The sequence below is a fragment of the Aulonocara stuartgranti genome (genome assembly GCF_965226115.1).
Source record: "Aulonocara stuartgranti genome assembly, chromosome: 20".
NCBI lineage: Eukaryota > Metazoa > Chordata > Actinopteri > Cichliformes > Cichlidae > Aulonocara > Aulonocara stuartgranti.
Window position 1 is genome coordinate 20,945,490 of NC_138956.1, and position 25,386 is coordinate 20,970,875.

At 40.6% G+C, this 25,386-nt stretch overlaps 1 protein-coding gene across 1 annotated transcript; it reads right to left on the minus strand.

Moving 5' to 3' along the window:
• Positions 1–1,150: 1,150 nt before the first annotated feature.
• LOC309697650 (voltage-dependent L-type calcium channel subunit alpha-1D-like) lies at positions 1,151–25,349 on the minus strand. The gene is made up of 47 exons (XM_082519730.1): positions 24,725–25,349; positions 23,744–23,927; positions 23,457–23,571; positions 20,161–20,300; positions 19,918–20,063; positions 19,452–19,604; positions 19,172–19,368; positions 18,959–19,062; positions 18,667–18,809; positions 18,511–18,579; positions 18,360–18,426; positions 18,232–18,258; positions 17,358–17,518; positions 17,018–17,243; positions 16,712–16,919; positions 16,460–16,580; positions 16,272–16,344; positions 15,702–15,765; positions 15,559–15,616; positions 15,380–15,476; positions 15,152–15,281; positions 14,984–15,043; positions 14,752–14,858; positions 14,504–14,591; positions 13,116–13,223; positions 12,952–13,004; positions 12,716–12,862; positions 11,225–11,426; positions 10,978–11,136; positions 10,777–10,887; positions 10,592–10,675; positions 9,818–9,838; positions 8,968–9,102; positions 8,803–8,868; positions 8,529–8,620; positions 7,521–7,680; positions 5,351–5,478; positions 5,146–5,242; positions 4,955–5,057; positions 4,733–4,834; positions 4,425–4,549; positions 3,595–3,926; positions 3,350–3,490; positions 2,740–3,131; positions 2,320–2,432; positions 1,843–2,175; positions 1,151–1,442 (listed from the first exon to the last, which is right to left on the minus strand). Exons 1-47 carry the CDS (start codon positions 24,741–24,743, stop codon positions 1,236–1,238), a joined length of 6,168 nt encoding a protein of 2,055 aa, XP_082375856.1. The 5' UTR covers positions 24,744–25,349; the 3' UTR covers positions 1,151–1,235.
• Positions 25,350–25,386: the final 37 nt, after the last annotated feature.

Sequence of the window (25,386 nt, forward strand, 5' to 3'; positions counted from 1 at the left end):
AAAAAGGAATACTTAACCAACCTTAACGCATCCTGTAGTTACATTGCTATAAGCCTTGGATACAAAAAAAACCCTCCCATGACATGCCAAGCTCCTGTCTTCTCCTTGCTTTCACTCTCTGTGTATTTCATAGACACTGTGACTCTCTGTGACATAGACTCTCTCAGGGTTTTGCTTTTTTCGTAATCCAATCTATATATTTTTATTTCCCGTCCCTTTCCAAATACTAGCAGCTAATCTGAATAAAACAGTAGCGCAGGCTCTGATCAAGAGCACAGACAGAAAAAGGAAATGTAAAACGGTAAAGCTGTACCTAAACAAACCAAAGTAAAAGCTTTCTACTTAACACAAAATGGATTTTACACAGATACTTGATGTGCTACTACAATAGCACCGAATAACAAGCATCCATGGCTCATAGCTTTGCATGTTTCTTTTCTTTAAAAGGGGAAGTGAAACCCAGATGTTACCCATCTGCCGGTCCATTAATGTCTGATTATATAATTCGCTGCTTTAATTTTGTTGTGGGTTTTCAGTATGTGCTTTTAAACAAATACAAAGAGCCTTTGAGACCGTGTGCAACGTTTGGAACGATATCCCATCTGCAAAACAAAAATTAACGAATGTTTGAGAAAACATTTTATTTTATTTGTGCACAGTGGATAGCCACGCAACCGTTCAGTCACAATGAATCCAAAACATAATTTGGACATTTCCGCCACAAGTTTGCATTGTGCATCTTAGAGGATATTCATTATATTTAAATATTTATCTAAAGAAGCTAATGCTGTTGGAAACTCACAGTCTTACTCAGTTGTATCAAGAGTAAAGAAAAGTATTTGATCTACATGTGTAGATTTAAAACATTCTTATTTCAGAGTCTAGTTTCCCTGATTGTAGCTGAACACACGTGTATAAGGTGACCACAGTTCAAGTAGGGTACAAAACGAGAGCACAATGCAGAAAATGAACTTGCGTCCTGCTGACTCTTCTGCTGCAATCAAAATTTTTGTCACAAATTGACACGTACACTTAAAATCAAAGTGTGTTTTTGGCATTCACAAACAAAAGCACATCATACCCAACATGATAGAAATCTCATATGTGGGATGTTTCTTTTTGTTTTCAAAAGAGATTCAAACACACAAGATTTTCTTCTCCCTTTTTTTTTTTTTAAGAAAAAACAAACTTCACATCTCAGTTTCTCACACATTTCTCTTACAGTTCAGCTGATCTCAGTAAGAAATCACACAGTTCATTTCATCAGCCAGCTCTTCCTCAAATCGAGAAATCGACTGAGTGGCTCCACGCACTATCAAGTCAGCAGCTGCGCTCTCCATTTCATCCAGGCTCATGCGGCAAGCTTCAGCAATCTCCCGCTTAGCAAAGTTCACAAACTTCGGGTCCCTTGCATAGACACCGAGACCCTCAGAGATCAAGATCTGTGGTTGGTGACAGAAAGAGTATAGAAGCAATCATTTAAGACAGGTTCGTGCTGTCAGCTGCTCACGTCCAATCTAAAGTTGAGCAAATATTCAAATAAATGAGCAGGATTACATTTCAGGGAGGCGATAGTGCAAAGAGTTGCTTTAGTCATTCATCCTGTTCATGGTTAGATCTGTTCCTAAAAGGATTTTTAATATGATGGATAACAGTTTTGCCATCCTTTTTACTGGGCCATGAGGTTTCAAAAGTTCCAATCAGTCAAAACAGGTGAATATCAGCCTTAAAGTCTCACTAAATCAAGTTCCAAAGGGTCACGGGAATTTAAAATACACCAAGTTCTACATAATAGTGGGTGTAGGAGGTTTCACCTTTACGAAAATCTCAAAAACTACTTACCGACTCCACCAGACTGTCCGCGCTGCCTTTGCTTATGAAGCCCTGGTTCACAGGGGGTGGCATTCTTACACTGGTGAACGTCCTGGTTTGACCGGGGTTCCAGCCGGGGCGCCTTCCTGCAGGAAGGCTGGCAGAACCGTCATTCCACAGCGGTTGACTGCTACCTGTGGCTTCATCCATCAAGATCATAGGAGTGTAGATGAGCTTGCCCTTGCGTGCCGATGGGGCAATTATTCCTGGAACAGGAGTGGCACCAGCTGCTGCCGTGTTCGCCCAGGAGGTGGACAACATGGAGGACACACTGCTGGGCCGGGACTCCAGGCTGTGCTGGTTCTGACAGAGGAGAGCAAAAGTAGAGCCAGTAAATCCAGATCAGAGAGGCTGCTCTCTTGTCATTTATTCATATCATTATGAGTTTAAGCTAGAAATGAGTAGGAAAACTAGCAGGCTGAGTGTGTATGCGTGTCACTGTTTTACCTGCAAACGTGATCTAGTTGGAGATGTGTGGCCTTGATAGATTTCTGGGATGGGGAGGTTATCTACGCTGCTCTGTGGTCTCAGACACTGGAAATTAAAGGCGGGTTTATGACCTGAAACAGAAAGCAGGAAGATATTAGAAAAATGACCTGAGTGCAAGACTAGCACCGTGTGTGGAGAGAGTTTGTATTAGCAGGCATCAGTTATAGTTCACATGCCCAATAAAACCCCTCAGAAAAGTTCAGTGTATAAAGTAAAATAAGAGTAATATTTGATAAATTCACTTGACAGATTATTTAAACACCAAAAACATTATCATTATATTTGAATTTTAAATTTCTTCTGATTGGCAACGTCCAAAAATATACAACCACCTCTGTCTATCAGTACTCTTGAAGAATGGAAGAGAAGGAGGAAAACCTTTTGGAATAGCAGGAAGTAACCTTCTCCTAACAAACTGGGCACCGCTGTTCTCATTGGTAGTGTAGCCGTTTCCAGTGTAATCGATGCTGCTGCCGTTTTCATGGCTGCTGCTCATTGTGCTTCCGTTCCCGTTGGCGGTCATGATGCCGTTTCCATTCTCACTGTATCTTGGATATCCATTCTCATTATATTCATTTGTGGTGTAGGGAGTGGGACTCGTGGCAGCACTCCCTCCATTCATGTTGATGTCAGTGTAATCATTGCTGACGAAGCCACTGGTACCATTAGAGTCATACGGTATTTCGCCAAGGCTGCTGCCTCTTTCCAGACTCTGGCCATTGTAGCCTGCATCAGTTGGTACTGGGGAAACAGCCTCTGGATACATATACCTGCACGACCAAAGAGTAAAAGTGCTAATTAGTGAGCTCTAGAGGTGCTGGTGGGTTGAATCCTCTACCCCAGTCTTGTTTCCAGTCTTAATGCTAGGCTGTTCAATCTTGTCTTCAGTTGTTTGGTTTTTTTAATCCATCTATTTCCCAAATTTTTTTTTTAATGAATAACCTAATAAACCTACATCTATCGCTTGACCTTCTTGATTATTCCTTACCGGTCTACTGATGCCAGACTTGCAGCATCTCCTTCACTCAAGTACACCTGCTCGGATACTTCCTCTGTAGCTTTGACTTCTTCAACTAAAATCTCAGGTGGAGGTGGAGGAGGAAGAGGCGATTCACTGATGGAGTCCGCCCTGTTTGTTAAGAGTACAAGTAAGTTAGAAAACTCCTTGGTATAAAATAGAAGGAATACGTGTGAGTACCAATGTGAGAATTCACGTATGACGCAGTAACGTACCTCACTGGGAGGTGTTCTGACCTCACAGGCTGCTCTGTTACCACGCTGACACCTGCCAGCTCTGATCCCGGCCTCTGGTGTTCCTTCAAGCCCGTCACCTGCTCCGTGATCACACCTCCGTTGGAGATCTTGGGCTCTGGTTCCATGATCAAAGTCGTCTGCTCTACCAGCGTGTCCAGAGGCGGCATCGGTGTGCTGGAGGGAGTGGGGGTTGCTGACGTTTCAGGCCCACTCTCGAATATGTCATCGCCTCCACCTTCCTCGTCCTCCAGATCAGAAGCCATTGCCAGACGCATCTCTGGAGCCAGATCCTGCAGTGTCCACAGCCCTTGCTAGAAACATATCCATAAACTGAAGTCAGCCTACATTCAAAAATGAGTTTAATGCAAAGTTAAGCACCTGAAGATGGATGAAAAGATTTTTTATTTTTATAATTATTAATTTTTTATTATAAAAAAGTATATTTGATCGTAAGTTGAACTTAACCTTTCAAATCTCAGTTTAAGACTCGCATGAAAAAGATGATTTTAACTCGGAAAGCAAACATGGTTCAAGATGCAATTAAAATGTATGTGCATGAGTTTTTGTATTTTACATTTTTTCATTCTTTTACTTTGAGCATTTAGGTTATTTCCTTTTATTTTCTGTCAGTTGCCTGTTGGACTTCTGCCTCACTGAAATAAAGATTTGTTTTGTTTATTACTCCTCTTTTAGGTCAGCATTTGGGTCCACATTCACACACAGACATGACCGTATGATTTTATTTTGCATCGAGTCAATGACAAAGTTGTGTCAAACATGGGATCTTTGAGTTGGATAGTTTATGTTACCTGTAGAGAAGCTGCTTTGTCCTTCCTTTTGGATTTCCTCTCCCTTTCTTTTCTTTTCCGGAATTTTTTAAAGTAGTCTTGAATCAAGAAGCTGGCATAAACCTTTCCACAAGTCACCTCATCTCCTGAAAGAAGGTAATGTTACACAAACATTACTTTGGATTATAAGACTTATATGAATAAATGTACATATTTGGCATCATCAGGTACACAATATGAAAGAAAAGAGGCTTGATTTAATATTCAGTGTGTTTTAGGTTTTCTTTACTTTTCATTATGTTGGAAAGCAGTGCAATTTTGTGGTATACCTCTAGGGGGAGGAATGACTTCATCAATGAGTTTGGGTTTAGTGCGCTTCCAGAGCTTCTTGATAATCACCTTCAGCTCTTCATTCTGCTGGTCGATGGGACCTGAGTGGGACACAAACAACAGATCCTTTAATATAAACAGCACTATCATTAAAAGAGTGAGGTAATCTCATACACAAATAATGAGCTTCTGTGTTTTTGTTTATATGCAGCAGGTCAAACCTTCAGTCTTGATCTTCAGTGAGGTTCGCACGAGAGCAAACAGAGTAGCGTTGAAGGTGACTGTGCCATCAGGATGCAGGGGAACATTCATGGCAACCAGTCTCTGCAAAGACAAGTTGAGGCAGAAGGAGTCAGATGCGTGTCTTTAGTTTGTTCATGAAATCCGCAGGAGCAAATGTGTTTTTGCTCACTTTGCAAGCAACACGATGAGGACATAATTTTCCGAAACCAAGAGGCGGCTGAATCCTGCGCAGCATAGTGACAACATCGATGTGTTTTATACGACCGCTGTAGGAGAGAGATGGACGCAGAGCTGGTGAGACAGATGTAAGACAAAGTATGCAAGGACAGAAAAAATGCACAAGTTGTGGAGAATGATACTAAAAAGATTCTCACGTGGCCTCTGGATCATAGTCAGACCAAACTCTCTTAAACTCGTCCAGTTGGTGAGTGCCGAGTACGGTCCAGTCTCTTGTCAGATATTCAAAGTTGTCCATGATGACAGCAATGAACAAGTTGATAATCTGAGAGAGAAAGATATGACTATAACAGCATGTGTTTTACATAAATAAATCTATTATTGAAAAAAGTTAGAATAGGGATCCAGAAAGTCCAGTATAATATAATCCGGTAGTATAGTGTAAAAATGATAAAAGAAAATTTAGGAAACATTTTAAGTAAATTTAGCAAATAAAAGTAGTGAGATTACATTTTGAATTATTGTTGCTTCTAAATTTTGTATAAAGTCACAACAGGCAAGTCAGGCCACTACAGTTCTGTGAACATATTAAAAAACCCAACAGCACACAGAGGTCCTGGGCCCGTATCCCTAAAGATTCTGAGAATCCTCTCAGAGAGCTCCTAACTTAACCTAAAAATTCCTTGCCAGGAGTTTTAGCTTAGAAGTGATTCCAGAACATTTTCAGTGAACTCTGAGCAAGGAATGGATGGAAAATCCTATCTTAGTGAGGAGGTGTGGTTGACCCCGTTGCTAGGTATGAGTCATCATTTCAAAAGCCGTGATTGGTTGATCCTACAAGTTTGATGGAAATGAGCTTTTGGTGATAATGAGCAAAGGATGTACCCTCAAATCAATAAACATATTATATACTCTAATCTTATGCTGACTGTAATTGTAAATAATATTTCACATTCAAGAAAATATCTGGAAAATGAATAGTAAGCTGTAGGGGTTATAGCCTAACATTAGAATCTAAAATATGTGAAAACTTAAACTCATTACACCCTGTTCAAATAATGATTTGTGTCTTATTTGCTCATATTAATATCCTAGCTGGCATATTTTGTACTTTCACTCCCATATGGACCCTGTTGAAAACAAGATGGCCTATCTCAAGGGGCTGTCCTTAATGAAGTAGAAATCACAACGTTACAAGTCCAGTGTGGTCTTAACGAGGGTAACACGGCTCAGCTTTTAGCAATGTCTGTGATTGCAGACCCAAGTCATCACTGCTGCATTGTTGCATTTTCCCGGTTGCCAAATACCTCAGGGTTGTGATTACTTTCGTCTCTGGTGTAATAGTGTTGTGGCGTCGAGTTGGTGAAGTAATTGCATCTCTAAGGAACAGTGGAAGAGATTAAAGGCCAACGTCTGTCATAGGTAAATATTATAAATCGCATGGATTACATTGGGTTCCATAGCAAGATTGAAATTGTCTATGTATTGGATGATTACTTTTGATATTGTAACATTTCAGTGAAAGTTCCTGGTGGACTAGGGTTATATTTTAGGTCAGGGGTAGGAAACTCTAGGCCTCAAGAGTCGGTGTCCTGCAGGTTTTAGATATCATCCTGGGTCAACACACCTGAATCAAATGATTAGTTCATTACCAGACCTCTGGAAAATGTCAAGGCATGTGGAGGAGGTAATTTAGCCATTTTTAATCAACTGTGTTGGATCAAGGACACATCTAAAACCTGCAGGACACTGGCTCTCGAGGCCTGGAGTTCCCTGCCCCTGTCTGAATCATATATGATACTGCTGATAATTCTAAGCCGGTAATCTGGAACAGATTATACTCTGCTGTATTTTCTGCGGTTTTTACCATTTCCACTGCAGGAACGCAGCAACTTGATAGAGTATGAGATCCTACGTGGACCCTCCTCTGCCTACTCTCTAGGGCAAACGCCACCTTCTTTCGACACATTTAATGTTTTAAAATAGCACTATGGTCAAAGTACTGTTACCAAAATATTTGTGCCCTTTTAAATCGGGATTTTGTGGTTTGAGTGTGCTGCCTGGATTAATAAAATCCGTGGATGCGAGTTGTCTGATGAGCTGGGAATTGGAGAAGACAGGGTAAGCTTTTAAACCTGCTAGTATGCTGCAGCTGTAATACTATGCTGTCTGCTTTCATCTAACTTTGATTCCTCCTGACCTGATATTCTATAAAACACGAGTTAGAATTAATTATACCTACATTTCTTTTAGAGACAAGAGGTAGAGTGTTTAGTTATATCAAAAGAAAGGACATGTTTTACTACAAACAAGATGAACGAAGGGATTTTTAAAAAATGATCCCTAATTTTCGGTGGCTTTGCTTACCAGGTAAGCACATAGCATGAAGAAGCTGATGAAGTAAAGGTAGGCCAAGTTGCTACCGCAGGTGAACTCTTCACCAGGTTCAACGTCAGCTTCTGGGTCACAGCGTCTGCCAGGCAAAGCTGCCAACATGATCTCTTGCCACTGCTCTCCAGTGGCACACCTACAAGGAAAAACAGCAGCATTATCACTGTTCCTTTACACTGTTTTAGACCTTCTAGATGTTAGAAAAGATGCATGAAAGTTTCACACTAGAAGTACTTTTTGTTTGAGGAAAAAGTCATGTTAATGCAGCACAGTAACTTCTGATTCTAAGTAAGACTATAATAAAGAAATGTATTATCAGAAGAGAAGAAAGCCATGGACTGTAGATAAACGATGGACATAGCTTACATGCCATCACCAGTTGTTTCTTAGACTGTGCATTTTGAAGCTTCGGCATTTATGTTTTGTCTGCAAAAACAAAGATATAAAATACGGATGACTCAGCTTTCAGGTCTGAAAAGTAAAGTTGTCTTTGAAGTGCGTTAAATGTGCATTCTTGCTAATGAGCAGCAGGGAGCGATACCTCTGGTTGCACAAAGAAACTGCCCCGTATTAGTTAGAAAACAGGATGTTCATCATGTAAATTATGATCCTCATTAAAGTCAAAAAGAAAGATAAAGTAAGACACATTGTGTCACGTTTTTATTTTTTATTTAAAGTGCTCCAGAAGGCACCTATACAACAAGCAGTGCTGAGAGGTTCAGTCCACCGATCCAGTGGTTACTGAAGGTGGTAAGCCTTAACACAAAACACTTTTTAAGAGGCCCCCTTAAGAGTCTTTATGAAGGAGGACATTAGTTTCATTGCCAAAAACAGTTTTCATTACAAGGCTGTAACTATTAACATTAATTTAATATCTCTGGTAGCCGGCCTCCAGTGGCCATTGGATGAAGTAAAGCTTCATTTTTCAACAATTCAGCTTTGTCCCTTTAATTTTGCCCCTTCCTGGGGGCTAAAAAGACTCACCTAAAAAGTACCAGAACAGCCATAAAGAAAGTCTGGAAGTTGCAGTTTCTGTTGATGTGTGTGTCCTCATCAACAGCCACCTTCCCAAACATCTACAAGAGAAAAAAAAAACAGTCATTAAAACCAGAGACTTTTTATTATTATAGACTTATAAACTGGGATGCAGCCCGTATGATGTAATGGTAATGTTTTGTTTATCATCGGATACCTGTTTGATTAATTGCAATGAGTGGAACAGCCAAAATTTAAACCTACGTTCATAACAAAGACTCACCTGCATGCCGATCACAGCATAGATAAAGAAGATCATGGCAATGAGGAGGCCAACGTAAGGTAAAGCCTGAGCAGATAAAAGTCGAGAGCAAAGTTACATAAAAGTTGTCTACAGGTGTCACAAGAAATTGTTTAATCCTTTTGTTATTTCTGTGCTGCTACTGACCTGGAGGGACTTGACAAAAGTCCAGAGAAGAGTCCGAATGCCTTCTCCTTTACTGAGGAGTTTGACCAACCTCAAGACTCGGAAAAGACGGAAAAATGTGATGGACACTTTTCCACTTTCACCTTTCCCGGGACCCTAGAAAGAATAACGGCAGACAGAAATAGTTAAATATCTGAGACTGAAAAAGCAAATATGTCATCAGGAGTGTGAAACGTGGCTTAAATCAAAATTTTGCATTGTGGATCTGATTGAAAAGAATTTATTTTGCATTGTCACACAATGAAATATGAACCTTAGATGTCTAATATTTCTTAGTCTTGTTTTTTTTTTTTTTTTTTTTTTTTTTTTATTGTTGTTATCGTTAACTCTTTCCCTGGGTCTTTTCCCGTGTGTTATGAATAAATCTTCTTTTTTTGGTAAAAAAAAATAAAATAAAATAAAAAAAAAGGAGTGTGAAACGTGTCCTGAAGGCCAGGACGGTTTATGTAAACGGTTAATTCTGGCCTGCTTGAAGCGCTTGTCAAGTGTAAAGACTGAAGATAAGAGCACCGTTTTTGGACTTTTCACAAGCCATTTGGATTGGAAATCCTTAAGGTGAATGTTCAAACTATTGATTTCCTCCAATCCAGAAGAGTTTCAAGGCTTTCTTCCTGACAAAGGCGTTACCCAAACCCTGAGATATCACAGAGAAATGCGGCCAAGGAGCAGCACAGAAGTGTTTAAGTTATGAGTAGAAAAGCTGAGACATGTTGTTCAAGTTGCACTTATTTTTCTCAAGGTTATTAGCTTTTGTCCACCCAAAGTGTATTGCAGAAGAATTAAAGGGAGTACTTCAGAATTCAGCTCTTACCTCACCATGACTGCCTCCGCCCTGCATCGTTTTGCATGTGGTGAACAACAGGCAGGCGATACCATGCAGGAGAAAAGAAATTAAAGCACAAATGATTTCATTTTCAGAGTAATACATATTTCAAGCCATGTAGAATTTCTTCCTCAAAAAATTGTAGAAAGGTTTATTTTATTATTTTTCATCGTGTAGTTCTTAATCATTTGTTTAGTTTATTGTTCACAAAAGTGCAGCTGACAATCCTGATGGCAGTAGTAGTTTTCCTTCTCGCATCTGAATTATCTTCTGATTGTATTCCTACATAATAGCACCATAATAACCGACACCAAGCTGCTGAGATCCCTTTTAGCTCCTGCAGATAAATACCAGCAAATCTTCAGGATATTAAAAGGAAAGTTTCATCAAAATTGCACAGAAAATACTGGGACTGGCGTCACCCAGTGTGTTAACTGCTCACCTCGCCCGAATTGAGGTGAGCGATTGCTCACTGGATATTTTTTCTGTTTTAGATCATTCTCTGTAAACCTAGAGATGTTTGTGTGGGGAAATCCCAGTTCTCCACCAACAACCATGCCTTGTTCAAAGTCATTTAAATCACCTTTCTTCCCCAATCTGATGCTCTTTCTGAATTTCAACAGGTTATCTTGACTATCTCGAAATGCCTAATTTGACTCACTTATTGCATGACTAATTGTTGGCGTGTGATTGGCTGATTAGATATTTGGGTAGATAAGGAAGGTAGCTGGTGATATTTTGTTGCTGTGTGAACAAACTTACGCTGAATTCAGAGACTGCAATGTCCAACACACTTCCCACGACGATAAGTGCATCAAATGAATTCCAAGGATCGATGAAATAGTGCTGCAGAGATTAAACAAGCAAAGTGAGAGTCATCGAGACAGCAGACAGTGAGTGGAGTTGTGCCAAATATCATTTTCTGATGAAAAAGAGTGAAACCTTACATGTGCCCGCAGAGCCATTAGCTTGATAATCATCTCTATAGTGAAAACCACAGTGAAGATCATGTTGAGGATGTCCATAATGGAGGTGAATAGTTTTGACTGCTCATAATGCTGAGAGGAAAAACAACACAAAAATTCACATCACAGCCCTGAATCAATATTTTAGTATTTTATCTGAGTGAAAACTGACTGACATTGTACCTGAACAGCCAGAGTAAGGGTGTTTCCCAGAATCAGTACAAACATGACGTACTCAAACTGGCTGGAGTTGATGATTTTCCAGAATTTGAGCTGGGATGGGTTTTTGGGAATGTAAATCTTAATTGGTTGAGCTTTCAATGCATAATACACGCACTGACGCTGTGAGGAGGGAGAGGATAGAAATGATTGCGTCTGAAAGAATGCTATTACACTGAAGTCAAAACTACAGTTTTTAATGATAATTAACCTGATTTTTATTGAGTTCGCAGTTTTTGAACTCAGCCTCTCCTTGCTCTCGAAATGTAATGATGACAAAACCCACAAATATGTTCATCATGAAGAAGGCGATGATGATGATGTAGATGATGAAAAAGATGGAGATTTCTACTCTGTAGTTGTAAACGGGGCCTCGATTTATGGCGTTGGCATCGACGGCCCGGTACAGAAGCCTTTAGGCAAAAATAAAATAAAAGAGACAAAGCAAGTGACACACAGGATTCCTGATACATTGAGTCATTTAATCATTGATATAAGATTCCTAAACTTATGTTATTATTTGGAAATTCCATTAAAAAAGCCATGAAAAGGTGATATAGTTTCATGTATGTATTTCCTCTCTGTGCCGTCACAAAAGAGCATGTCATTTCAGTAGCAATATCTTTACATAAGTAATAAAGAATAATCTCATAAGGCAGGCTGTAAAACAACGGTCCCAGTGATGTTGTAGCGTAGCCCTCAGACACACAAGAAACACAGTATTTCTGTTGTCTGCTTAAAATGGGGCAGTTCAAGCTTTGGCATAGCCACGCAATCATAAAATGTCAATTCAAATTCTATATTCATCATTATTTGTGTGATGTGTAAACAATTTATGAAACAAATAATTGCTTGGTGAATATTTGGATGGATATAGAGAACAATGAAATCAGGTCTACAGTCACAATGACAAGTTTTTGGCAGCGACACATTTTGTGTTTCATATACTTTCCTATTTTAACTTTGATTATTTTTTATTGTTGAGCACAGATGTTTGATGTGATTAAGATATGGACATTTTAATTTAATGATCTTTGAGCCTCTTACGTCTCATTTTTGCCTTGTGAAAAGTGCTATATCATGCTGGAAATTTAACAGATTGTCACCAAACTGCTTCTGGATCATTAAAAGCTGGTCTTTGAGTACATGTTAAGTATGGGCAGTGCTTAAAAAGCAGAGAGACAAACAGAACCCCAAAAACTATGATCAATTTTGAGCACTTTTAAGGCAGGACTGGATTTTGATTAGTCTAAATATTGAGTCTTTGCATGGCTTTAATTTATTGACCAATAAAAGTCTTGATGTCATGATGGTTCTTCACTGTTTCATGGAAACATGTCTTGGAGCAGCTGTGACCATATAATTCTCTCTGGGGTTAATAAAATATTCTTATTCCGATTCTAAAAATAATCTAAACAAAAAGTGAAGCAGCAAAGTGTATGAAACATAAACATTTGTGCCACTGATAAAACTTTAAGCCACGACTGTAGTGCTCTGAAGGCCGTTTTCACTTAATCTTCAGCTAAAAATAGTCCCTACAACTGCTCTGTTACTTCCTGTTTTAGCAATATTTTCCAAAATAAAGAAAATAACAAAATGGTAAGTTGTTCAATAAGCTTCTAAGAAATAAACTGAAGCTCCCAAGGAATGACACAGATAGTTTAGAGAGGTAATGGACTTAAAATGTAGAATTAATACTCACTGCGGCCAACCTTCAAATGTTGACACAGTGAATAAAGCCAACATTCCCATTAGCACATTATCAAAGTTGAAATCGCTGTTCTCCCAGATGCGTTCCCTGACCATGGGGTGATTCATATCTCCATCCTTATACACCACAAATGTGCCTCTAAAATTAGATGCATGCACATCTTTTAATAAACAGCGTGATAAGAAATTGTCAAGAGCTTTATGTCGTGTGAAAAAAAACCCACTGACTTGCACTCATCTGGAGTGTGTCTGGCTTCGTCAGTGCAGCTGTAGAATCTGCCCTATAACAGCAAACACAGAGAAGTTACACTGTTACAAACACTCACTCGACACACTCTATATATCTGCTGAGGGTGTTAAAATCTTATCATGCTGAAAGTGTGAACATGAACCTTGAAAAGCTGCACTCCAATACACGCAAACATGAACTGGAGGAGGGTTGTGACAATTAAGATGTTACCGATGGTGCGGATCGCCACAAACACGCACTGCACCACATTCTGTGAACATATAAACAGCAAAAACGATGTGACTAAAAGGCACCATGTTACACTTTTGTATGTACACTGAATAAATTGTACAGTACAAACAACAATATTGTCACAGTTGCTGCAGATTTGTCAGCTGCACATCCAAAGGTGCTCTGTTAGACTGAGAGCTGTTGACTGTGGAGGCCATTTGAGTTCAGTGAACTCATTGGCACGCTCAAGAAACCAGCTTGGCAATTCGAGCTTTGTGACATGGTGTGTTATCCTGCTCGAATTAGCCACTAGAAGACAGAAGACCACACTGTGGTCATAAAGGGATGGACATGATCAGAAACAAAATGCTGGTAGGCTGTGGCGTTTAAAGGATCCTCAGTTGCTACAAAGGGACCAAAAAGAAGATCCCCCACACCTATACATCACCACCAGCAGCCTGAACCGTTGACACAAGAGACAATGGATCTATGCTTTCATGTTGTTTACACCTAATTCTGACCCCACCACTCAAAAGTCACAATCTTACAATCTTCTGTTATCCATTTTCGATGAGTTTGTGTGAACTATAATCTCAGTTTCCTGTTCTTAGCTGGCAGGAGTGGTAGCTCTGCTGCTGTAGCCCATCTGCTTCAAGGCTTGATGTGCTGACATGATCTTCTGCATACCTTGTTTGTAACAAGTGGCTATTTGAATTTCCTGTTGTCTTCCTATTAGCTGGAAGCTGTCTGGCCATTCTCCTCTGACCTCTGACATCAACAAGACATTTTCAGCCAAAGAACTGCTACTCACTGGCCCCGTATTTTGGACCATCCTCACTGAACCCCAGAGATGAATCCCAGTCTATGAGCACCTTCTGAAATACTCAGACCAGCCTGTCTAACACCAACAATCATGTCATGTTCAAAGTAAATTCAATTTCCTTTCTTCTTCTGATGCTTAGTTGGAACTTTGGCAGTTTCTCTTCACCATGTCTACACTCCTAAATTAGTGTTTGCCATGTGAATGGCTGATTAGATATTTGTGTTAAGTGATCAGCGAGTTTACATGACACTGATTAAGTGTGACATGACATGAAAAGGAGGAGCTGAGGTGCAAGCGGCTTGCAGATGCAGCAGGCTGAACGGTGCACCCTTTATGAGATTTGCTAATTGGATACATAGAAGGGTATCAGCTGAGCCATCAGCCAATGTAGGTAGGCAGCTGTTATCAGCTTGGAGACCAAGCTTTACTTGGTGCGCTGTCTGAAATAATGCTTAAATGAATATAGGAATAAAACTAGATAGAATATAGCTGTTTACCTTTAATCCCTTGGCTCTGTTAATGGCTCGAAGAGGCCTGAGCACTCGAAGCACTCGGAGAATCTTCACCACAGAGATGGCACTTGAGCTGGAAGAAACAAGGAAAAGAGATTAGAAAAGAAAAGTTTGAGCTCATAAATTAAAAAAAGTTATCCTCAAATCTCTTCTCTTTGCTACAACTGCTCCTGATCTTTCTGCCAGAACCCAACAGAAGAACCACAGCTTGCGTTTCACGTGCATCTACTCACTGCAGAAAGAAGGATGTGAGTGACACACTGACAACCAGCAGGTCAAGAAGGTTGAAGGCATTTCTACAGAAGGAGCCAGTGTGCAGAAAAGCTCCATAAACAGTCATCTAAACATGAGTGAGAGGGTGAAGAAACAAAGTCAGAAACTCATTGCACTGCCATGTACTTCTGAGGTTTACTAGTGCATAATTTTCTATTAGATTTGGTTCTTTACAGCCACTGCAGCTGTTACCTTAAGTACGATCTCCACAGTGAAAACTGAAGTGAATACATAATCAGCATATCCCAGCACCTGAGGAAGACAGAAGCTAAATCAGTTCTCAGTCTAATGAAGATAATATTATGAGTCAGTAAACATGTAGGGAATATGACAGGAAAAGCGAGTGAAGCTTGGCCTTACAGTGTTCCTGAATGAGTGGGATTTAATGGGATCCTCAGCAGCCAGTGAAATACTACTGAGGATGATGAAGATGAGGATGAAGTTGGTGAAGTAGGGGTGATGGATGAGGTTGTGGCAGGCGACTCGTAAACTGAAGAATGGAAAATGGGAAGGAAATCACGTGCACTGCACTGGTATTAGATTGTATCCCTTCAATCATTTCTCGGGTTCATGATTATTTAAAATTACCAGTTTTTCTTTCCGAGAATGAAGAAGGAGCTTCCATCGGGTATTGGTACAATCTTTTCTTTGGGTCCGGAGAAATCGGGCTTCAGAGGAGCCACTCCTACAATAAAGACACACTTATAATCACTGTTGGTCAAGATAGTTAATATCTCTCTGTTGGGTGTAATGTCGATCAAACTCACCCTCCAGGCCTTCGATGACTCTCAGCTCCTCATTTTCCTGCCAGTCGTCATCTTCGTTCTGCTCCCGAGACAAAATATCAGCGGTTACTTCGCTTTCTATAAACATTCAATATAATATATAAAAAGATTTCAAAGTTCCTTGCCCCTGCATCTTCATCCTCTTTCTCTTCATCTTCATCCCACTCTTCTTCATCTTCCTTTTTCTCTCTGAATAAATAAATGTTCATACACTACTGTTATGCTTCAAATAACATTTTATATTGAATACACTGACGCGTAAATGCAGCAGAAATTAAAAGAACGTGTCGCCGTTTCCTTAAGCATATCGAACCAAGCTGCAACCTACACAGCTGACCTAAACTCGGTGTGGGAGGGACAAAAACTGGGATGGGGGATGGTATGTGTTGGATCAAGGACACATCTAAACCCTGCAGGACACCGGCTCTTGAGGCCTGGAGTTCCCTGCCCCTGCTCCAGACCAAACTACTAAGCTTTTTTAAAGAGGTGATGAGATTCGCTGATGCTGAGTTTCTTGAATCAGTTCCATCTGATTAACTTGTTGCTACTTATCCTCTTAATTGCTATGGAAGGAGTAGGGAAGAGCTGTGAAATATTTGTGTATATAGTCCCAGAGAGGGACATAATGCTGAGTTCACAAATTTGGGTGACTGTAGCTACAGTACATCCATCTGCAGTCTATATATCAAACTTACTCGACTTTTTTCTTCCCACCACCTCCTGCCAAGTTGTCCACAGCGATAGCCAAGAAGACATTAAGCAGGATGTCTGATCACAAAATTAAGGAATTGCTGTTTATTCCTTTTGAAATGAAGGACCAAATTTAATATTTAGACTGTTCTAGCTGATATCATTGCTGATAATCATTTGTTGAAAAGGATACAGTTACCACAGACAAAGAGGATGACAAAGTAAATGCACACCACCATGTTAGGGAATATTGGCCCTCCGTATGCCATAATGCCATCGTACATCACAGCGTTCCAGTCCTCTCCAGTGAGGATCTATAACAAAAGTCCATCCGAGATGAACAAGAAGGAATTCAACAGACAGAGGGAAGGAGATCTAATCAATACCATAAAAAGAAATGCTAAGCAGTGAGCATAAGAGAGAGATGTTTGGAGATGTAAATCACCTGGAAACATGTGAGCAGCGCCTGAGGGAATGAGTCAAAGGTGCTTCTTTTCATCTGAGTATCATCAAAGTTGAATTTGCCTCCAAACAACTGCATACCCAGCAGGGCGAAGATGATGAGGAAGAGGAAGAGCAGAAGCAGAAGGGAGCAGATAGCTTTCATAGAGTTGAGCAGTGAAGTGACCAGATCAGACAAGGCAGCCCAGTGCCTAAAAATGACAGGACATCATGACCACACATCAGGATGGGCAGATAGGGCATGGAAATTTGTAGTTCCCTTCTCACGTAAGGTTTAATCACTAATTACCGAGTCATCTTAAATATCCGGAGCAGTCGGATGCAGCGTAGCACCGATATGCCAATGGGCGGGATGACTTCGAATTCTACGAGGAGTGTCTCGAGAATACCGCCACACACAACAAAGCAATCAAAGCGATTGAACAGCGCCATAAAGTAGATCTGCAGACCAAAGGCGTACATCTTCATCAACATCTCCAGAGTGAAGAGCAGCAGCAGGATCTTATTGGCTCGCTCTGAGGGACAAAAAAAGTAACATTTGTTCTTATATCACGGACTCATTCAGAATCAAAGCATAGAGATGGTTGGGATCACAGGTTAGAATAAAAATGGGCGGGGCTATTTATTACCTTGCATTTCTGTGAGCCATTTCGGCTGCCCGTAATGCTCTGAAGCGCTGGCCACAGTGTTGAGAAACACCAACAGAAGCACCAACCAGTAGAAGTTAGTGGTCTTTACTGCAACGCGGCAGTTCTTCCTGAGAGTGTGATTCAGCTGGCACAGCTGGTCACTAAAGAAAGTGTAGAATGAACATCTTTACTGCACGCATACTAGACATGTACAGTCAAAAAATATTAATATGACATAGCACAATCCCACCACTGGCCTCAGTACTGAGTGATCCCACTCTGGTCTACAAGTTCTAACCACTTACAGAATATTTAGGAGGGAAGAAATTTCGCAAGCTGATTTGTTTCATTGGTGTCATCCTTCTATAGTTTGAGCGTGGGCTCAAATTCAGTGAGCTCTTTAAAATGATCAATTTTTCAGTAAGTTTGTAAAGGCACACTGCATCATTAGTTGATTGATTTTATACACCTGTCATAATGGGACTGAAAACGCCTTAATTCAAAGATTTATAGTTTTTGTAGACTGCACCCATAAATTAATTTATCTGGTTTGAGTTTTCTTTATTTCCAATTTGTGTTATTTTCACATCCTGTGTATAGTACTTTATGTTACCAGCTCTCATTTAGCCAAAATTTGTGTTTAGCATTTAGCGTGCAAGCAGGAAAACCGCTTGTGCCTGCCTGAGCTGTGATAAAATCATGATATCATATTTATTTTTCATAATTATTTTACCATTAACTTGAAAAGAAAGTCCTCTTTGTTTCAGGTGTGAAAAAATGCATCATTTATTTAAACCCACTGAGCCTAAAGTTATGGATAATTCAGTGAGAAATATATCTTCTTGTAGCGTAGTACGTCTTCTCTTATTCTTACCAGAAACTATTGGCCATCATCTTTGCCCTGTGAAAGAAATCAAACAAGAGAGAAACATTAATAAAATGACACCATCTCCTCCACAGAAAAAATGATTTAAAACAACGTTGACCTTTTTGTTTCCTTACATGAGAGACGCACAGAAGCCACTATCATCATCCAGGTATGCTATATCATCATCAGAGTCTGACTCTGCTGAATGCACACACACATACTGGCTGTTAGAGATTATCACGTAAAATGAAAAATAATAACAGCAACAAGCAGCAGCTATCATACCTCCTCCATCCTCACTGTGCTTATACCAGCCAAACTTCTTCATCATCTTTTTCTTTGCAATTGCAGCACCTTCAAAGACACATAGAGGCAGATTAGTATGTACAAATGTAAGGATTTGAGAGTTTATATTTGAATGTAAATGTTCTCCTAACTAACGTTTGTTTCCTTCTTCGTCCACATCCTCGGCCTCTATGAGCCAATCCATGTATCCTATCATGTCCTCCTCCATCTGCTTGCTCTCCTGCGCCTTCTGCAGCTCACCACGAGCGACGGCCTTCTCTCTTTCTTTAGAGAACTCTCTGTGCTCATAAATACAAGTACAAGCTTAATAACAACAGGAAAACCATTAGGGACATATGCGGTAGATTCGTTTTAAAGTATCGCCTTTGTTTCTCATTGCACAATTCACGCAAAGGAAGTTGAAACCTGCAGTGCAGGGACTACCCACCCGCTCAACACACCCAATACAAGGTTGATAATGAAAAATGATCCAAAGATGACCAGAGAAACAAAGTAAATCCATGGGATCTCATAGCCAATAGCATCATTCATCTGCACAGAGACAAAGGCATAAAGAATTGATAAGTATTGTCAATCAACAAAAGAAAACAAAAGAAAAAATGGAGCTTGAAAACTGTGATCTAGCAATATGTATGTGTACCCAGTAGAGTACATCTGTCCAACCCTCCATAGTGATGCACTGGAAAACTGTCAGCATGGCAAAGAAGATATTGTCAAAGTTTGTGATCCCTCCGTTGGGGCCCTCCCACTTGCCCCTGCACTCAGTCCCATTAGTGACACAGAAGCGGCCGTTCCCAGCAAACGCACAAGGTGTTGGATCATCCTCCACCATCAGACCTGGAACAGGAAACAGCAAGAGACCAAAAGGCTTTGAGTCTAGAAATAAATGACATATGGAAACTCCACAGAATGACACAGACCTGTGCTCATGAGGTAGCACGTCTTGTGCATCCTCCCAATGAAAAGCTCTAAGCCGATGATGGCGTAGATTATGATGACAAACATGACCAGCATACCAATGTGGAGCAGGGGCACCATGGCTTTCATGATGGAGTTCAACACAATTTGTAAACCTGACAAGACAAACACCAACGTTAACCACAAAAAGGCAGAAAAAGAGGAGGAAGTTTAAATAACAAAATTAAATTTGACCTTTTAAGATTAAAATGAATTTTTGCTTTGATGAAGAATTTGTATAGATGTGAACAATAAAACAAAAAAAGTTAAGAATACAATTAAAATATATCTAAAAAGAACAAAATGTTGAAAATAATAAATAATAATAATAATACTAAAAATAAATAATCTGCTTTGTCTTTTCCCCCCCTCAGTGCAAACCTTCACTTCATACTAATATCCCAACAAAACTAATTGTAGTTGACGCACTTGGCACTCCAGACACAAGTCGAAGTGGTCGTAACACTCTGAACGCTCGGAGAGCTTTGACATCCAGGCCTCCAGGTTTTCCTGCAGCATGATGGCCCTCACCGGGCTTGTGATCTGTCATTGCTTCTGCCATCACACTGAACAACCTGCAGAGTCAGAAAATAGCCGCTGCATTTGACTTTTCGTACTAACAATACAACATTCGTGGATGCAAAATGTGACTTTATAAAGTACACAAAATACCCAACAATGACGATAATGAAATCAAGAAAGTTCCATCCGCTGCGTATGTAGGCGCTCGGGTGCATGACTAAGCCGTAGGCAAGAATTTTAGTGAAGGTCTCAATGGTGAAGATGACGAGAAAGACGTACTCAACTTGTTCCTGAGAACAAAAGAAAAGGTAACACGGGGATGGTTAAGTAAAATTGGAAAGACCTTTTACAGACGGAATGTGAAAAAAATGGACGAAAACTAAAGAAAATGTCAAGTTATTGTTAGGGCTGACATTTAGAGGCTGTTATTTCTTTTTATCACACATTGCAACTGGTTTTTACTCCTGCCTAATGCAAAAAACAACCTGTGCAGTCATTAAGAGCTGATACTGTTGGCTTTCTAACCTCTTAACCCACTGTCTAACACACGCATAAGTCTGCCAACAGATCCCTTTTCTGTAACCTTCAGCTTAAAGCTTCTAATCAGTGTCACTGTCACTGGGACTTTACCTCATGCTGACACTATAATCCAGGAACGAAGTGCTTTAATCTAAGAAGATGGAGCTTGGAAAATCTGTAACCTCCCCCAAAATCTGATCCAAAAGTTATGATGATAACGGATATAGTTAAGTCTCCAATGAAGAATATCTTCAACTGTCCGCTCTGTGAAATCTAACAAAGAGATCTACTATCGTCTATCCTGCTGCGACTGTGTGTCCACTACACATTTGACTAAACGGGTCTGAGCTCAAACTCAAATACCGAATCAGCTGTTATCTGTCTGCAAACAATGTCAGGATTAGGTCAAACAAAGCAAAATTATTGCATGACTTATTTTATAAATGTATTAAGTTATTATTTAGTCATAGGAATCTTTCATGATTAATAGAACTTGCTTACAATGTGACAACAATATGACATTTTATTCACTGGAAAAAGAGATCAGAAAAAAAAACAGAGTGCTGGAAGGAAAGAAGAGGCAGATGGTTGGTGTTTAGGTAAGTCATGATCCCAGATAGATGTCACGCCAATGAGGTTGTGGCACAACTTTTTCCACGCTAACGCATCACCATCCACCAGAACACCAGACATACTGACTGAACTAATAAAATGATGACTGATAATACATATCAGGCATGTGTGTCTCAGATAGATAATGGTCACGCTCACTGCACTACCACCAATATGGATGAATGAATGGAATCAGTCACTTATATTCGATCCAACAATGAAAATGATTCCAGGAAGGCAAAGGGAAATCTTCTTACTGAGAGTAAAGCTGTAGAAACCAGGAACAGAAAAGCATAAAAATTGTAAAAGAAGATCAGAAATGTCATCACATGACAATACAAAGTGTTAACCTTGTTATATTTCCAAGGCTCAAGCCTCCTTTCTGAAGTCTGATGAAGGCAGCTCTATATGATCAAAGCACCAGCGTCTCTTTGACGTTTATAGATAACAAGACTTCCTCCATGTAAGATCTTTCATCAAACATTTTTTCCTCTTCACACGTCCTCCAACGATATGATCTCTTCGTCTATTTGACTTTCTGACACCACTGCCAAGTATCCACAGATGTGTCTCAAAAATGAATAAATCTGTCATGTATCCTGCAAATTAAGAAGTAAAGGTGAGGCACTGTTAAAGATGTAAATTCACTTTCCTTCCTTCCCTTCTGTGTAGTGTTACAGACCTTCTCCTTTCTACACTAAGTTGGGTTTCCCTTTGCAGGAGTCAGGATGCCTGAAGTATAGTCCTCCACACAGAGGTTAAATAACGAGCTATGCATTGTCTACCATTCCTCTTGCATGCCTTGCCCCTGCTTAAATGTCTAAATAAATACTTTCTCTGCAGACTAAGTCTAAATTGTGCACTTGTTGGAGTCTTCATTTAATAGTAAGGTTTTAGACTTCTGCATGGCTACATCTCTTTAAAGGCTCTCACCAGTTGCCCACAAAACTAATATGTCCTCGGGGACCTGTTTTCCTGGCCACTAAAGTAAAAACCTAGCAACTCAACAAGTGTCAGCGTGTGGGAAATGCTGTGAACCAGAGTGGCTGGTGTCTGTGTTTGACGAGCAGGATTATTTGGTTAGGTAACAGGGTAGGCATTTGGACAAAAGCAGTTAGAGCTGGGCATACCGGCCCAATGTGGGTTTAAACAAGTTTCTAGCAATTCCTACTGGGATAATAATGACCTTCAGGAGTAGAGACTTGGACCCTTTAGACAGCGAGCTGGTCCAGCCTCTTCATCACTGGCTTTTACCTTAATGTTTCTAGATTAGAGATGCCATCAAAACAACTAAATAAAAAAGTGTGCCAGTTTGTATCACATACAGAAGGTGTTCAGTAAGTTATTCACTATCAAGCTGTTTTATTCATATCCATCCATCCATCCATCCATCCATCCATCCATCCATCTTCATCCGCTTTATCCGAGGCCGGGTCACGGGGGCAGCAGCCTAAGCAAAGAGGCCCAGACCTCCCTCTCCCCAGCCACCTCCTCCAGCTTATCCAAGGCGTTCCCAGGCCAGCCGAGAGATATAATCTCTCCAGCGTGTCCTGGGTCTGCCCCGGGGCCTCCTCCCGGTGGGACATGCCTGGAACACCTCACCCAGGAGGCGCCCAGGGGGCATCCTTTTCAGATGCCCGAACCACCTCAACTGGCTCCTTTCGATGTCTATCTCTAAGGGAGAGGCCAGCCACCCTTCGGAGGAAGCTCATTTCTGCCACTTGTATCCGCGATCATATCCATGTGTCCAAAAACATATCTTTGACCCACACTATCATCTGTGATCTGGCATATAATGTACAGGGTGGGCCATTTATATGGATACACCGTAATAACATGGGAATGGTTGGTGATATTAAAGTCCTGTTTGTGGCACATTAGTATATGTGAGGGGGCAAACTCCTCAAGATGGGTGGTGACCATGGTGGCCATTTAGAAGTCGGCCATCTTGGATACAACTTTTGTTTTTTCAATAGGAAGAGGGCCATGTGACACATCAAACTTATTGGTAATGTCACAAGAAAACCAATGGTGTGCTTGGTTTCAATGTAACTTTATTCTTTCATGAGTTATTTACAAGTTTCTGACCACTCATAAAATGTGTTCAATGTGCTGCCCATTGTGTTGGATTGTCAATGGAACCCTCTTCTCCTGCTCTTCACACACTGATAGCAACACCGCAGGAGAAATGCCAACACAGGCATCCAGTATCCAACCATTCCCATTTTATTACAGTGTATCCATATAAATGGCCCAACCTGTATATTTTTGGTGGCTTTGTTAAATTATTTTATATTTGTTCACTGAACACTTACTAGTTTGTGGTTGGTAGGGTTGGAATCATCATCTGGAAACGGCTTGGTGACACCCATGGCCACACAGTTGGCAAAAATGGCAAGAAGAATGAAAATGTCAAAGGGCTTGCAGACTCTAGTTAAGGTAAGAGCGGGCCTTGTGAATGTATCTCTCCAGGAAAAATAGATGAAACAAATGATTATTAATGAATGTGCATCATATGCAGGATTAAACATACACAAACCAAAACACAGTACATGTGCAGAGACAAACACAGCAACTCTCTCAGAGAAAAGGATATTTCCACTCCACCAGGGCCAGTGCAGCCATCCGGATGGGGTTGCTAAGGGTGAGGCAGCAAAGAGCTCGGGGGGCCCTGAGGGCAGACTTGTTTGCCTGCATCGCCTTCTTGGCGCCCCCTCCTCTTTTCCTGACCGAGCCAGTTGACCCGAGGGTGTCTGATTTGCCTGCATCACCCCCAGGGAGGTCATCTGAAAATAAATAAGTCAATATATACATAAAGATTAAAAAGGCAGGGTGAAAATGCGCATTTTCACACACAGTGAATGTTAGCTCTGTTGGGCATGGGTTGAGTTGTTTTATTGTAAGTAAGGATATATACATGCAAGGTAATTGTTTCTTTTATTTTGGGGAATAGATTCAGTGTAAAAAAAAAAAATTTAAAAAAAAAAAGCAAGTTAAACAATGTTTTGTCCAGTTCCAGTGTGCATTTGCACACAGTTTCAAGTCATGTTACTCTAGCATTGCTTATGTGAGCTCAGATTTTATTATCTAACACAATTAGGAAAGGATTTGACATGTGGCTGTGGCAACAGGGAGGTATTCTGTCCCGGAGGCCTCATATTATAAGACCAGATGTGACCTACTTCTTTAGTGGGAGCAGCGTGGCACTTAGCCCGGCCCTATCCCCAAGTAGACCCACGAACACCTGTTGACAAGGCACTGCACAGAGAATAAGCCTGAGGGTACTTTTATCATCCCATCCGTGAACAAACTAAACGAGCAGCCAAGACATAAACTGTCTGCCCTAGTAAGAAAACGTGAAAATATGAGACCAGCTGTGCATTTTCTGGTTATTATAAAAGCCCTTTTTTATTTTACTAGTTAGGTTTTGTTACTTTTCAGAAAAGCGTCATGACAAAAATGTTTATGCTCATCTTACGTTTGTCTGTTCCCACTCAGAATAGCTTTACAGTGCAATAAAACATAGCAAATGTTACGCGTGGAGGTATACTATACACATTCCTGAAAGGCTGACAGACCATACCTTTCTTTGCCGGGTCCATTTTCACAGGTTAACGCCACAAAATCACTGAAGAAAACGCACCATCAACTCCTCACAAAATCTGTGATGTGTAATGGATCACAGATTTGAATTTGGCCCCCAAAGAGAGAAGGGAAAAAATAAGGACCATCTGTAGCCTGTCATTTCATATCCACATGCAGAAAGCCGGTGCAGCTCAGAGGCTGCGGGCCATTCTGCTCACCGCCAGTTTGTAGCCCATAAATCCAATTAAAGCCGCTTTCTGGTCATTTCTTGCGGTGTGTAAATGAAGACTGCAATTAAGTTTATCTATGCGGGCACACAACGGTGAGGAGTATTAAAACAAACGCGTGCATATATTCGCGGCGGCCAGCCGTCAGGATTAAAGTAGCTAAGCCGTTTAAAAGGATGACAAGGGAAATCTTTCAAGGGGAAGGTGGAGGTGGAGAAACTCTCCGGCTCTGTGGGAGTTTGCTGCGATGTTTTAGTTTTGAGAGAGAATAATATTAAGAAAATAGTCCATCAAGATGAAGAAAGCATTTGCAAGTTGGGACCCCAATATTTCAGGACCTTGGAGAGAAACAGCCACTGTATGCAGTACCGAAAGGCCGGCGACGGGGGGGCGCCAGTCAGCAGTAAATCACAAGACTGCAAAAATATTCATC

What these genes read in the sequence shown, in the direction of transcription:
- LOC309697650 (XM_082519730.1), bottom strand. An exon ending in CGCTGCTCACATGTTTCCAG is followed by an intron (nt 16,581 to 16,711) that starts GTGATTTACATC and finishes CTTTTGTTATAG; the next exon opens with ATCCTCACTGGAGAGGACTG. An exon ending in GGTGGGAAGAAAAAAGTCGA is followed by an intron (nt 15,766 to 16,271) that starts GTAAGTTTGATA and finishes TTATTTATTCAG; the next exon opens with AGAGAAAAAGGAAGATGAAG.